General features: G+C 28.9%; 1 protein-coding gene across 1 annotated transcript; it reads left to right on the plus strand.

The window, feature by feature from the left end:
* Positions 1 to 11,999: 11,999 nt before the first annotated feature.
* Positions 12,000 to 13,410, plus strand: PFICI_01142 (uncharacterized protein; the record flags this gene model as incomplete). Its single annotated transcript, XM_007829723.1, has 2 exons — positions 12,000 to 13,070; positions 13,129 to 13,410. The coding sequence occupies 2 exons, from the start codon at positions 12,000 to 12,002 to the stop codon at positions 13,408 to 13,410; spliced, it is 1,353 nt and encodes a 450-aa protein (XP_007827914.1).
* Between the last annotated feature and the right edge of the window lie 555 nt (positions 13,411 to 13,965).

Below are 13,965 nucleotides of genomic sequence, written 5' to 3' on the forward strand. Positions count from 1 at the left end.
GCCCTTGATTGCTTACATACCTACCATACCTTGCCGCTAGGTACCTTGCGGTAACTTTTCCAAGGATTTAATGGGTTACCTCCAGCCCTGCGTTTTGACAAGTCGTCACCTGCAAAGACGGAAATTGGCATAGGCAAGCTCTAAAAGCATACCTAAAGTTCAAAGAGTTATGACGGTCCAACCGCAAGTGAGAAGCGTCATCATATGCAACTTCCAAATTTCGCCATCAGCTAGAGTTCCGGGAAAAAGAACTGCGATATTCCAAGCAGCTTGCAATCAAAGCCGGTGTTGAACAAGATTAAACATGCGATGAGGTCCGAAAAGAGGACATGGTTGCCTGGACACCACCCTTAGTTATTCTCATTAGTGCCCGAATCTGAGATGGTGTACCTGGGCGCGGTCGATACAAGCACGTCATCTGTTGTGGCTCAGCAGGCAAACTGCCACCAGTACAGAATACCTGCTGCCCTACGGCAGGGTTCCACCAAATGTATACTTTGGACGAAATAGTCGTGGTTGAGAACAGCCCTTGCCATGCATGTTGAACATGTTTTTGAATCTAGGTGCAAAAAGTCCAACAGTAATCCATAAAGCACATGTCTTGTTTCGTCGATCTCGTCGCAAGGACCAACGCTTATTTGGGGTAATCCTTACTGACACTAAATACCGGCTTTTTTCGCAAATTTTATAGAACTATTAACGCAATGGGCACCTAGTGGGCCCCTTAATTAGCTAAATATATAAGGGGTTTAATATTAAAATAATAGCTTATAACGCGTTATTCGCGTTCGTTTTACATATAGCAATAAAGTTTAATTTAAATTAATTAAACCTATTTAACGATAGATTTTAGTATTTTACGGCGCTTGCCGCTAAGCCTAATTAATAAGAATGCATTTAATTTAAAGCCTTTTAACTCGGATAAGCGTTAGCCGGCTATAGCTACGGAGTTTTTGCGGCGTAGGCTATTAGCAAATTACTATATTATATTATATATTATATCGTATATTATATTATATATTATATTATATATATTATAGCTACGCTTTTATTCCTAATTAGATATATTAGGTTTTTAAATATATAAAAATTTGCTAAATTATATTTTAAATCCGATTATAATTAATTTAATTAGCTAATTAAAAATTCCGGTTATACCGACCCCGGCTTAGCCGTATATTTTACCTTCCGGATTTAGTTAAATATAAACTCTAACTAATGCCGAAATTAATAAAATATTAAATATAAAAAAAAAGGACGGAAAAATAAAAACATATTATAATTAATTATATTTAAGCTAATCTAAGCTATTTTATTAGCTAGCCGCCCCTTATATAAAAAGGAAAAATATAATAAATATATTTATAAAAAAAAATAAGCTATTATATATTTTACGTAATAGCGTATACCTTTTAGCCTTTAGCGCCCGATCCCTCGTTTAAAAAGCTATTTATTAAATATAATCGTAAATAAAATATATAAGCGAATATTTATATTAAATAAAGCTTACGATCTTTTTAATATACTTATTTTTATTTTATTTATATAATAAGCTAAAAAAAATCGATTTTATATAATAAAAAGTTATTTTTTAACCTACGATTCCTTTAATTTAAACGTAAGCTTATACGATTATTTCTTTAGCGTAAAAGCAAAAATAAAATTACGTTAGCTAGTTAATTTAAATTAACTATTAAACGCCTATATAAGTCTTTATATACTAATTATAATATATTATATTAAAACGTTAATAAAAAATAGCCACTAATAGTGTTTTTTAATGGCTAATTTACCCGTTTTCTAAATAAATAAAACCTATTATTACGCCGAATTATTTTAAAAAAAAATATATTATTAGCAAATTATAAAATTTAAGCTAAGAAATTTATTAAATTTATACGTAAAATAAGCTAATTATAAATCGAAGGTAAATTTATAAATTACCTTTTAAGGATTATATTTAATATAAATAAAATCCTTATATTATGTTACGAATAAGCACCTTTGCATAAGAATAAATAAATGTATTAGCGCTTAAGGAAAGAAGGGAAGGGCTTAGCACCGAAAGCCGGGAACAGGTCAAAACAGAAACCACCATCTTTAATAGCTGTTAGCCAGCTGCCTAATAGGATTATAATTTTAGCAATAATCCAAACGGTTGGATTATTAGGATTATTAAACTTTATTAATTTTAGGATTATAAAGTCGGCTTGGTATTATAATTTAAAGAATATTAGTAAGGAAATAAATGGATATATATTATAAAAGGATTTTTTATATAGATAGTTATTATTTTAGTAATTAATTTAAGCATTTATTTTACCTATAAATAAAGCATTTAATACGCTTTAACGATTATATTTATAAATTAGTTTAATTATTTTTATTTTTAGATATTTATTATTTAATACCTTTTTTTAAAATTACCGTTTTTTATTAGCATAAACCCTAATATTTTTTATATTTTAGGTTTATTTTAAAAACTTATAATATAATCGTTATATTTTAATTATTTTTATTTAGGTATATTACCTTTAAAAAAAACCTTAAGCAATATTTAATAGAATATCGTTAACCGGAAAAACTCCTTTTTTTTTATTTAAATACTTTTAGCACTCGCTCGCATAAAAAATGGAAAAAAATAATTTCGAATTAACTAAAAACTAATATTTAAAATTAGTTAAAAAGATCTGCGTATTTAAAAAAAAGGAAACTACCTTTTTTATACGCGAAGCCTAAATAGGATAAATTATATAAAAATTATAAAATTCTAATAATATTATAGCTAAAACAGCTAATATTATTTTTACCTTAGTTTATTCCGAAAAATTTAAGCTTAGCGTATTAGCGGCTTTTAATAATACTTTTAGATTATTTTAAAAATTTTTAGCCTAGGTCCGAGCCTATTAAATTTTTTATAGCAACTAATTTATAACCGAAAAACAAAAAATACTCTATATTACGTTTTATTTTAAAAAACGAGTATTTGCCTAATTCGAACCTTACCTTTTAAATATAATTAAGCATAAATAGCAAATAAAATTATATAAGGCGGAAATTTAAAATATTTTTTAAAATTATATAAAATTCGAAGCGGCGCTTCGATCCCTATTTTAGGATTTGGACGAAAAACGATAAGCTAAAAAAAAACTTAAAAATTTTAAATAAAAAAGATCCGTATTTAATTATACGATAGATTTTAAACGCATTATCGCTAAAATAGAATATACCGACGATATTAAGATTATATTATATTATTAAAAATTTAAAAATAGTATTAAAAACGAATTTAGCAAAATCTTTAAATTATTAGCCGAATTTAGCAAATATAGCGAATTTACCGTTAAAATCGATAATTAGTTATACGCTCGATAAAACGAAAAAAAAAAAGAACCACTTTATACTACGGTTTTAACGAAATTACGCTAATATAGGAAAATAACGGAATTTTTAATAACCTAAAAATAACTAACGCGATAAAACTTTATACGGAATTTATAGCGGATAAATGGACTTTAACGCTACTTAACGCAAAAATAAATTTAAAATTAAATGCTATAATTATAATAAAATAAGATATTACGCTAACGAATATCGCTAATTTAGGAAATTAGGATTTAAGCTAATATTAAAGGGTAAAAGGTAATTTAATAGTATTAAAAGGGATAATATACCTTATAAATTACTTTTTTAAACGGCGTATTTCGATAACGGATGCCGAACGCATAAATTTAGCAAAAATAAAAGTGGATAATACCTTTAAAAACGGAGAACCCTAGCAGCTATTAGATTAAAAAGGACCGTATATTTTGGAGAATAAGGATAATTTTAGGATAATAACGATTATATATTTTCGGATGTTTTAAAAAACAAAATATACTATTAAATAAAATAAATAAAAGGCTAAAACTAATAGGATTTATGCGATAATACCTTTAATTGCGGAAAAAGCATTAATATTAATATAGATTTTAATAAATAAAAAAAACAAATTTATTAAATTTATTTAAAATAACGACGAAAAATATATTATCGATTATATATCTAAAAACGGAATTAGTTACGTTTACGATATAACCGTTATTATAATAAAATAATGGGATACCGTATTATAATTTGTAAAGATCTTTTAAAAAAAGACTAATATTTTATAAACCCGACGAACCTTAAAAGCAGTAATAAAAAATAACGCAAAACTTACCTATATATACCCAGCATATAACACCGTAATATAATACGGATATATTAACCTTAGTTATAATACGCATTTATAAAATAAAATCCGAAAAAGGATATTTTTTTTACGATATAATAAAAACGCTATTTACCACCTTTTTAAAGCGGAAAAAATAAAAAATATGGAAATTAGTTATATCGACCCCCGAAAATTCGTAGTATTTTATATACGATTATAAAATTTAGACCAATATTTAAAAAATAAGGATAAAAAATAGGAAAAATACCTATATTATAATTGCGAATACTACGTAATAAAAAAAATCAAAATATAGCACCTTTTTAAAAAATATAAAGCAATAGGATATATCCGCGTTATAGCCACCTAGTTAGGAAATAATAATATTAAAAAATTAATATAAGCTATAAATAACGGATATAAATTATTTATATATTTAATAGCTAACTTATTATTACGACTAATTATCGAAATAATAAAAAAAACGGGAAAAACCTATATTAAGATTATAACTAGCTTATATTTCGTATATTAAAAATATAAAAAGCTAAAAAAGCCCTTTAAGGATAATAAAAGATAAAAAAATACCTTTAATATATAACTAAAAACCGGCGAATTATCCAAATAATACGGAAATCGACCTTTATAAGCCAGAAAAAATTTAAGTATATTAAAATAATAAATATATACGGCCGCCGAAACGCGACGAGCTAATAAACGAATTAATAAAAATTCGGGAAACGACTATAAGCACTTTTAAAGCGATAAAAATAGACCCCGACTAAAAAATCTATATATGCTATAAATAGCACTAATATTAACGAATACTTTACGATTTAGATTAAAATTATAAATTAAAAAATACGAGCCTTAATAAATACGGGAGCTTAAAGAAATTTTATTTCGCTAATAATCGTTAACGTTTTATAAATATTATAAAAGCAAAAAAAAACGCCTTATATATTTAATATTATTAATAAAAAACTTATATCGTACGAAAATAAAATAGTAAATATAAAAATTACGTATATTTAAATTTATATTTAAAACTACGAAAAAAAACTTAAATGCGATATTATAAAAATTATAAATTACGATATTATCCTAGGGATACCTTAATTACGAGCGAGTAACCCTAAAATAAATTAAAATACCGGCTAATTTTAATAAAATATATTAAAAAAAAATTAGCTTTTAAAAAGCGCTAAAATAAGCTTTTAAATAACCCTAAAATATTTAAATTCTATTTTATAACTAAATATATTAAACCGAAACTCGAAATTAAAATATTAGAAAAATATTAGGAATTTAGCGATTTATTTAATAAAATACTAAAAATAGGATTACTAAAATATATAAAATACGATTATAAAATATTTTTTTAAAAAGGAAAAAAATTATATTTTATATTAATATATTTAGTAAAACCTTAATACGAAAAGGCATTAAAGGAATACTTAGCGGATATATTATAAAAAAAATAAATTATAAAATTTATTTTACCCGCGGGATATTTAATATTCTTTATATTTAAAAAAAATAAAAACGGAAAACCTAAATAAAGACCTTATATTAATTACCGTAAGCTTAACGATATTATAATTAAAAACCGATACCTTTTATTTTTAATTAAAGATTTACGTAATAAATTGCATAAAGCTTAATAATTTATAGCCCTAAATTTGCCTAACGCGTACGGCTTAATACGTATTAAAAAAGGAGAAAAATAGAAAACCGTTTTTTATTATAAATACGAATATTTCGAATATAAGGTTATATTTTTCGGATTAATTAACGTATTAGTAAGCTTTTAAAATATAATTAATAACGTTTTAAAAAAATATTTCGATAAATTCGTAATAATATACTTCGACGATATATTTATTTATTTTAAAAATTTTAACGAATACTAATAATATATTAAAATAGTATTATAAAAATTATAGGATATAAACCTGCTAATTAACCTAAAAAAAAGCGAATTCCATAAAAAAAAAGTTATTTTCGTAAAATATATAATATCCCCCGGAGAAATTAAAATAAAATTATTTAAAATTTTAATAGTAAAAAATTAGCCTACCCCGATTTTGGTAATAAAAATTAGATTTTTTTTAGGACTCGTAAATTTTTATTAAATATTCGTTTAAAGACTCGGAGGTATTACCGTATTATTTACGTATTTAATAAAAAAGGATATATTTTTCGATTAAATACCCGAAGCGTAAAAAGCCTTCGAAGCAATTAAAAAACGAATTACGGATAAACCCGTAATACGTATAATAGATTTAAAACGAGAATTTAAAATCGAAATAAATGCTTTAAATTACGCTATAAGCGGATAATTTATATAAAAGGATAATAATAGGAAATTATACCTAATTGTATTTTATAGCAAAAAATTTACGAAAAAATAATTAAATTATTAAATTTATAATAAGGAATTTATAGCTATTATCGAAGCATTTTAGGAATAAAAATATTATTTTAGCGGAATTAAATATTAAATTAAAATTTATACCGATTATAAAAATTTAGCTTTATTTATTATTAATAAAAAACTTAATAAATAACAAATTAAATAGGCAGAATTTTTAGCAGATTTTAATTTTAAAATTATTTACTATAAAGGATTAGAAAACGGTAAAGCCGACGCTTTTAGCCGAAGACCGGACTATTTTTAGGAAGTACTAAAAGAAATTAATATTATTTTTTTTATAGATAATAACGGAGACCTAATATTAATTATAACTTTATATATAATTATAAAGGTTATAAATGATAAAAGTTAGATAAAGAAAGTTATCGATATAGCACGACCGCTATTTTAAAATCTATTTTATAACCTAGCGTTAGAAATAAAAAAATTCGAGGACGCTATTAAATACTAAGGCAAACTTTGGATACCGGATGAATTCCGAAAAGACTTTATTAAAAATTATTATAAATTACTAATTTACGGATACTAAAAAGTCTTTAAAACTTTTAAACGAATTTAGCAAAAATTCGATTGCCTAAATCTCCGATAAATAGTTAGTAATATTATAAAAGAATATAATTTATGTAATAAGGTAAAGTTAGCACGATATAAATAATATAAAAAATTATAATTTATATTACCGCTAAATAAGGTATAAAAATTTATTATATTAGATTTTATTATAAAATTACTACTTTCGAAAAAACCTTTAATTAAAACCTTTTACGATAATATCCTAATATTTACGGAATAATTTACGAAATACGCTTATTTTTTTTTATATAAAAAAGCCAGTAATGCAAAAAAACTAGCTTATACGTTCCTCCGAATTATAGCTAGTTAATACGGATTATTAAATAAGATTATTTTAGATAAAAATAAGCTTTTTATATTAAAATTTTAGAAATTATTTATTAATTAGCTAAAATGCGATTATAAGCTTTTAATAGCTTTTTATCCGTAAATTAACGGATAGATAGAACGAGTAAATTAGGTATTCGAAAAATATTTTAGATATTATATTAACTACGAATAAAATAATTAGGTTATATTATTGCTATTCGCATAATTCGTATATAATAATATAGTACGAAAACCTATTAAAATATTACTTTTTTACGCTAATTACGGATATAAACCCGATATTACTAAAAAACTATAAAAAAAAAAATTTGTATTATACGCTATTATACGCGTCGAATAATTTAAAAATCTGTAAATAAAACTTTAAAAAACCCTTATCGCCATTTAATAAAAAATAAAACTTTAATACGATAAAAAAAAGATTAAAAGATTAATTTTTAAAAAAGGAAATAAGGTTTATTTCCTACGCAAAAATATTAAAATAAAACGATTAAGCGATAAATTTAATTTTAAAAAACTCGGATTATTTAAAATCGATAAAAAAATTTCGAATATTAATTACCGATTTAAGCTATTAAAAATTATAAAAAACTATAAAACTTTTTATATTTTATTGCTCGAACCAATACTAAAAAACGCTAAAATCGACGAAATACTAAAAATAAAACTAAATTAGCAAAAATATATTATTAAAGAAATTATTAATTATAAAAAGGTCGGACGCGGATATTAATTTTACGTTAAATAAAAAAATTACCTACCTAAAAAAAACATTTAAAAACCTAGGAAGTATATTAAAAATTATATTACTTTTAATTAATACTTTTAGCTTTAATAAAAGGACCGAGATTTATAAAATTATTTCCGAAACCAAGCGCCGACTAATCGGGCTCGTTAAAGATACCTAACGATTAAAAATCACCTATTATAAAATATTCGTAACTTTTAAAGGCAAAAAAAACCTTATTTTCTTTATTTAATTCCTTTATATTATAAATAAATAATTCGGAATTACGAGCCTTTATTCGTGCTTTAATTTTCCGAATCCGAAATAACCGATTAATAGCGGCCGTTAAAAAAGATTAAAGCTTAGCTATTTTTTCGTAAAATTCTAAAAAATCGTCGCTTACCTCCTTTTTTTTGGTTTTTAATTTCCGCTATTAATCTAAAACCTTCCGGAGCGTAGAAGCTATTAAAATACTATCGCATTTCCGAAAAGGATACGCGATATATTTTAAATAACAAATCGATTTTTTATCCGCTATTCGGTAGGGACGCTTATTTTTAAAATAAAGCGTATACGGTATATTTATAATACGACCGTTTAATTTAATAAAATTAAAAAGCTTAATTTATTTACGAGCTTTTCGTTTTTTCGTTATTTCCGATAAAAATTTTAATATAATAAATATATATTATAAATAAAATAAAAAGGAATAATAAGGAAAAGAAATAAAATAATTACGGCACGTAAGCATTACGACCTATTTAAGCGGCTTATAATCTTTTAAAAATAAAAAATATAAAAAAAAAAGCTAATATTACGAATAAGCATTTTTATATAAAAATAAATAAATATATTAGCGCTTAAGGAAAAAAAAAAGGCTTAGCACCAAAAGCCGGAAATAAGTTAAAATAGGAACTATTATCCTTAATAGCTGCTAGCTAGCTGCCTAATAAAATTATAATTTTAGTAATAATTTAAACGGTTAAATTATTAGGATTATTAAACTTTATTAATTTTAGGATTATAAAATCGGCTTAGCATTATAATTTAAAAAATATTAGTAAAAGAATAAATAAATATATATTATAAAAGGATTTCCTATATAAATAATTATTACCTTAATAATTAATTTAAGCATTTATTTTACTTATAAGTAAAGCATTTAATACGCTTTAACGACCATATTTATAAATCAATTCAATTATCCTTACCTTTAAATATTTATTGTTTAATACCTTTTTTTAAAACTACCGTTCCCTATTAGCATAAACCCTAATACCTTTTATATTTTAGGTTTATTCTAGAAACCCGTAGTGTAGTCGTTACATATTATTCGAATTTTTTAATAGCTATATTTATAATTTAATTAAGGCTAAAAACGTAACCGGCAAAAGTATAAAAAATAAATAAAATAAGCGCTAAGCTACGCTTATATTATATATTTTTAATAACGGTATTTAGCGTTTAAAGCCGAAGCTAATTTTTTACGGCATTTTTAAAGGCAAAATCGAAAAAAACAAAAAAAATAAATAAAACTAAAATATAACTATAAAGCTAAATAAAACAGCTTATAATAACGAAAAATTAATTTATAAATAGCTAAATAAAAAATTAATCCCTATAAGGCGGATTATAAGGAGAAATATTATATTAATATAAAATATAACGCGGTTTTATAAAATAAATATATTTAAAGCAAAGCTTAAAAATAACGGCATTTTATTTGCTATAATTCCTTTTAGTTGCATTTATATATTCTAACCTTTAAATATATATATTAATTTACTATTAAAGGCAAAGTTACGAAAATATACTAATAATTACATAACCGAAAAAAAAAATCTAATATTTATATAATTTATATTAAAGCGTTGGATTATATTAATTTATATAATTACCTAAGCTGTTTAATATTTCTAAAATTATAAATTAAATATAATCCGGAAGTTGTTTAAAAATATTAATATTAACGTTTTATCTAATAAAAAAAATAGTAATATTAAAATTAAAAGCATCGAGGCAAAAAACCTTAAGCTTAATAATTAAGCTATTATAATTAACTTTAATATTAAATTTAAAAGGAATTATAAGCGGGAAATATTAATATAAATAAACGATATATTATAAATTATATATATAGCTAAAAATTATATTAATAAATATCGTTAATTATCGAATATAAAGCTGCGTAAATTTATTAAATATTTTAGCATTAATATAATAAGATTAGGCAAAATAAATAAAGACGAAATAGCTATAATACTAAATCGGTACGACGTAAAACGGAAAAGGTTAATAAAAAAAAGGAAATTAATAAAATTTAACGCACGGGCCACTTTTTATATAAAAATATAATTTTTAAAAACTTATCGGATTTAGGCTTTTAAAAGCTAAATCGGGGAATTTAATATTATACGTAAATAAATTATACTAATCCGTAAATATATCGGCGTTTTATACCTAAATTAATATTTAATTTGCTATATTTTTTATTAATTCGGATAGGTATATACCGTAATTTATAAACAAATAGGCGGTATAATAGGTCTTTTGCGATTTTCCTATTTTCCTTTTTAACTTATTTATAATATATAATTATCGGAGGCTCGTTTAGGTCCTCGTTATCGTACGTAATAAATAAAATGCTAATCTTCTAAAAAAAGGTAAAATCGGTAATTAAGCGGATTAGGAGGTAATAAGGCTTATTAAAGGTAAACGGCTCGTCCGGATCGGCATTATAAGTAACGTTTATATATTAGGAATTAGTAAAAATTAATAAAAAATTATTATATAATAACCTCACTTATAAACGATGTAAATATAAACCTTATTTATTATTCCTTTATTTTATATATAATTTAAGTGTGTTTTGGCTGGGAAAGCTTATAACAAATAAAATTAACGTTAAAAAAGTGGGGGTAATTAAGGGGCCTGCTAGGTGCCCATTGCGTTAATAGTTCTACAAAATTTGCGAAAAAAACCGGTACCATCTTATTCCCACTGCTGCGCGCAGGGCTGGAGGCAACGAAGATCATATGACGGGAACATTTTGTGGCTTTTTGGACCTGGCGAAATTACTATCGCGAATTCTGTAAGATTCGACTGCTCAAAAAGGTGCTTTCTCATTGGCTATCAAATTGATTGTCATGTTGGTTTTCACCCTCAAAACTTGTAGTCACTAGAATAGATGCAAGATACTTTGTGGCTTTGTTTGAAATGTGACCAAATAAAAATCGTGAAAGGCACGTCTAGAACCACTAATGCTAAAATCCATACCTTAATGTTAGTGCGGGGCACAATTGCACGATGTAAGATGACGTTGAAGCCTGAATCCCACCAGAGTTCTACTCCGCCACCAATGATCGTCCCTTAGCACCCCCGAAAGACATCCTGCACAGCTGAAAGCAAACCCATGAAGGTGGGCTGTTCTTCTCTTGGCTGCTGGTAACGAGTCACCTGTTAATCACTGCAATAGGTGCGAGCATACATCACTCCTGCGCGTCGCTATTCCACAGCCTCCTCGTGGCGACTAGGTTTTGCCAGCTCTCTTCCCGCCGACCGAAACTTATAATAACTTCTCAACCTCCTACCCAGCGACGCCACTCCTGCTCACGAGCGAAACGCCCGGTCTGACTTACACCTCTGGGTTTCCTATTTGCCAGCTTTACCTACCTTCACTACTCTAAAACACTTTCCCGGCCACGCAGTCGCGACTCCATCTGGTTGCGAACAATCTCATGTCTTATAACCAGTACTCTGGCTACGGCCACCCACCCCCCGGTGGCCCCCCTCCCGGGCAATATGGGTATGGCCAACAGCCTCCACCGCCGCCGGGCCAATACGGCTATGGTCAACCACCGCCGCCGCCGCAGGGACACTACGGAGCACCACCACCTCACCAGGGATACCACGGTGCTCCCCCTCCGCATCAACCTCCTCCAGGTCAATATGGCGGTTATGGGCAGCCGCCTCCTCCGCAACACGGAGGGCAATACCCACCTCAGAACCAGCCCTATGGAGGTCACTCACCACAACCACCGTACCAGCAGCAAGGCTACGGCGCGCCGCCCGCCGGCCCTCCGCAGAACTATGCAGCTCCTGCGCCAGCCTGGGGAGGTCCTCCCACTCCGGCTTCCCTGGGATATGGACCACCGCAGATTATTAATTGGGATGCCAACCCAGACGCCCATGCACTGAGAAAGGCAATGAAGGGCTTTGGCACCGATAACAAGGTCTTGATCCGTACACTGGCCAACAAGGATCCCTTGCAAATCGACGCGATCAAGGACGTGTACTACCGCAACTTTAACAAGAGCTTGGAAAAGGACATCATCTCGGAGACAAGCGGCTATTTCGAGACGGGCTTGGTGGCCATTGTTCAAGGACCTTTGCTCCATGACTGTCATCTACTCTACAATGCTATGGACGGTCCCGGCACCAAGGAGAAGGTGCTCAACGATGTTCTACTGGGCCGTTCCAATGCGGATTTGCAAGCCATCAAGAGAAAGTATCAACAAACTTTCGGAAGGGCTCTGGAGAACGACGTCAGGGGAGATCTGAGCATGAAGACGGAGCGCCACTTTCTCATTGTGCTGGGGGCCAACAGAGCTGAGGACAGCGCACCCGTGGTCCCACAAGATATCGACCGCGACGTTATGGACCTGTACCGTGCTGGCGAGGGTAAGGTGGGCACGGATGAGATGATCTTCTGTTCCATCCTCAGCACCCGCAACGACAACCAAATCCGTGCAATCAACCACGCCTACGAGCAGAAGTTTAGGAAGCGTCTTGCCGATGTTATTCGCAAAGTAAGTCTAGCTCGGCAACCTATGAAGATCGATGTGGCTTATACTAACACTTTGACAGGAATTCAGTGGACACATGGAAGAGGCTCTGTTATTCCAGCTCAACCACGGCGTTGACAAGTTCATGCATGCCGCGGCTTTACTCGAAGATGCCATGGCCGGATTTGGCACCAAGGATCAGCTCCTCGTCAGCCGCGTCGTGCGTTATCACTGGGACAGACATGCCATGGCCAACATCAACGGTGCCTTCCAGCAGAGATATAAGACATCTCTTGCCAAACGCATCAAGGGCGAAACGAGTGGAAACTATGAAGACTTGATGGTTGCTTGTGTTGGCGCGTGAGGCAAGATATTGGGTGACGATTCTCTATGATTTGTTTTCTGGCATCGGCGTTGAAGGAGGGACGATACCTATTTGAAGCTCACGGTCTTAGCTGCATGACGGCATGGGGCGATGGATGGTTGGTACACCACGCACGCATTGCTTGGGAATCTGGCAGGAATTAGTATCATGACTGGGATTGTGGCACCGATTGCCTCTGCCCACGCATCAATTAATCAGTATACCACGCTGCTATCGCATTTGCATTCAAGAAATCGCCAAGTTCCATGTTGATCAATTACAATTGGGTTTATTGTGAAATGGATCTGATTCTTTCGCCATATCAGGTAGTCAGATATACACTTGCTACCTGGATTATTGCACCATGTAACGTTGTGCAACAATACGGAGCTAATCACTCGCTGCGGCATTCCGACGGTTATGCACCGCGTAAGTATCCGTAAATGACCGATTCAACTCCCTCTTACTCTGCAGATGATGACAATAATTGAGACTGTATTCTATAAGGTCTTTTTTTTTTTAGTACAATACACAAAGAGAGTCTATACTAGTGTA

This window comes from Pestalotiopsis fici (assembly GCF_000516985.1).
Source record: "Pestalotiopsis fici W106-1 unplaced genomic scaffold PFICI_Scf_1, whole genome shotgun sequence".
Lineage (NCBI taxonomy): Eukaryota > Fungi > Ascomycota > Sordariomycetes > Amphisphaeriales > Sporocadaceae > Pestalotiopsis > Pestalotiopsis fici.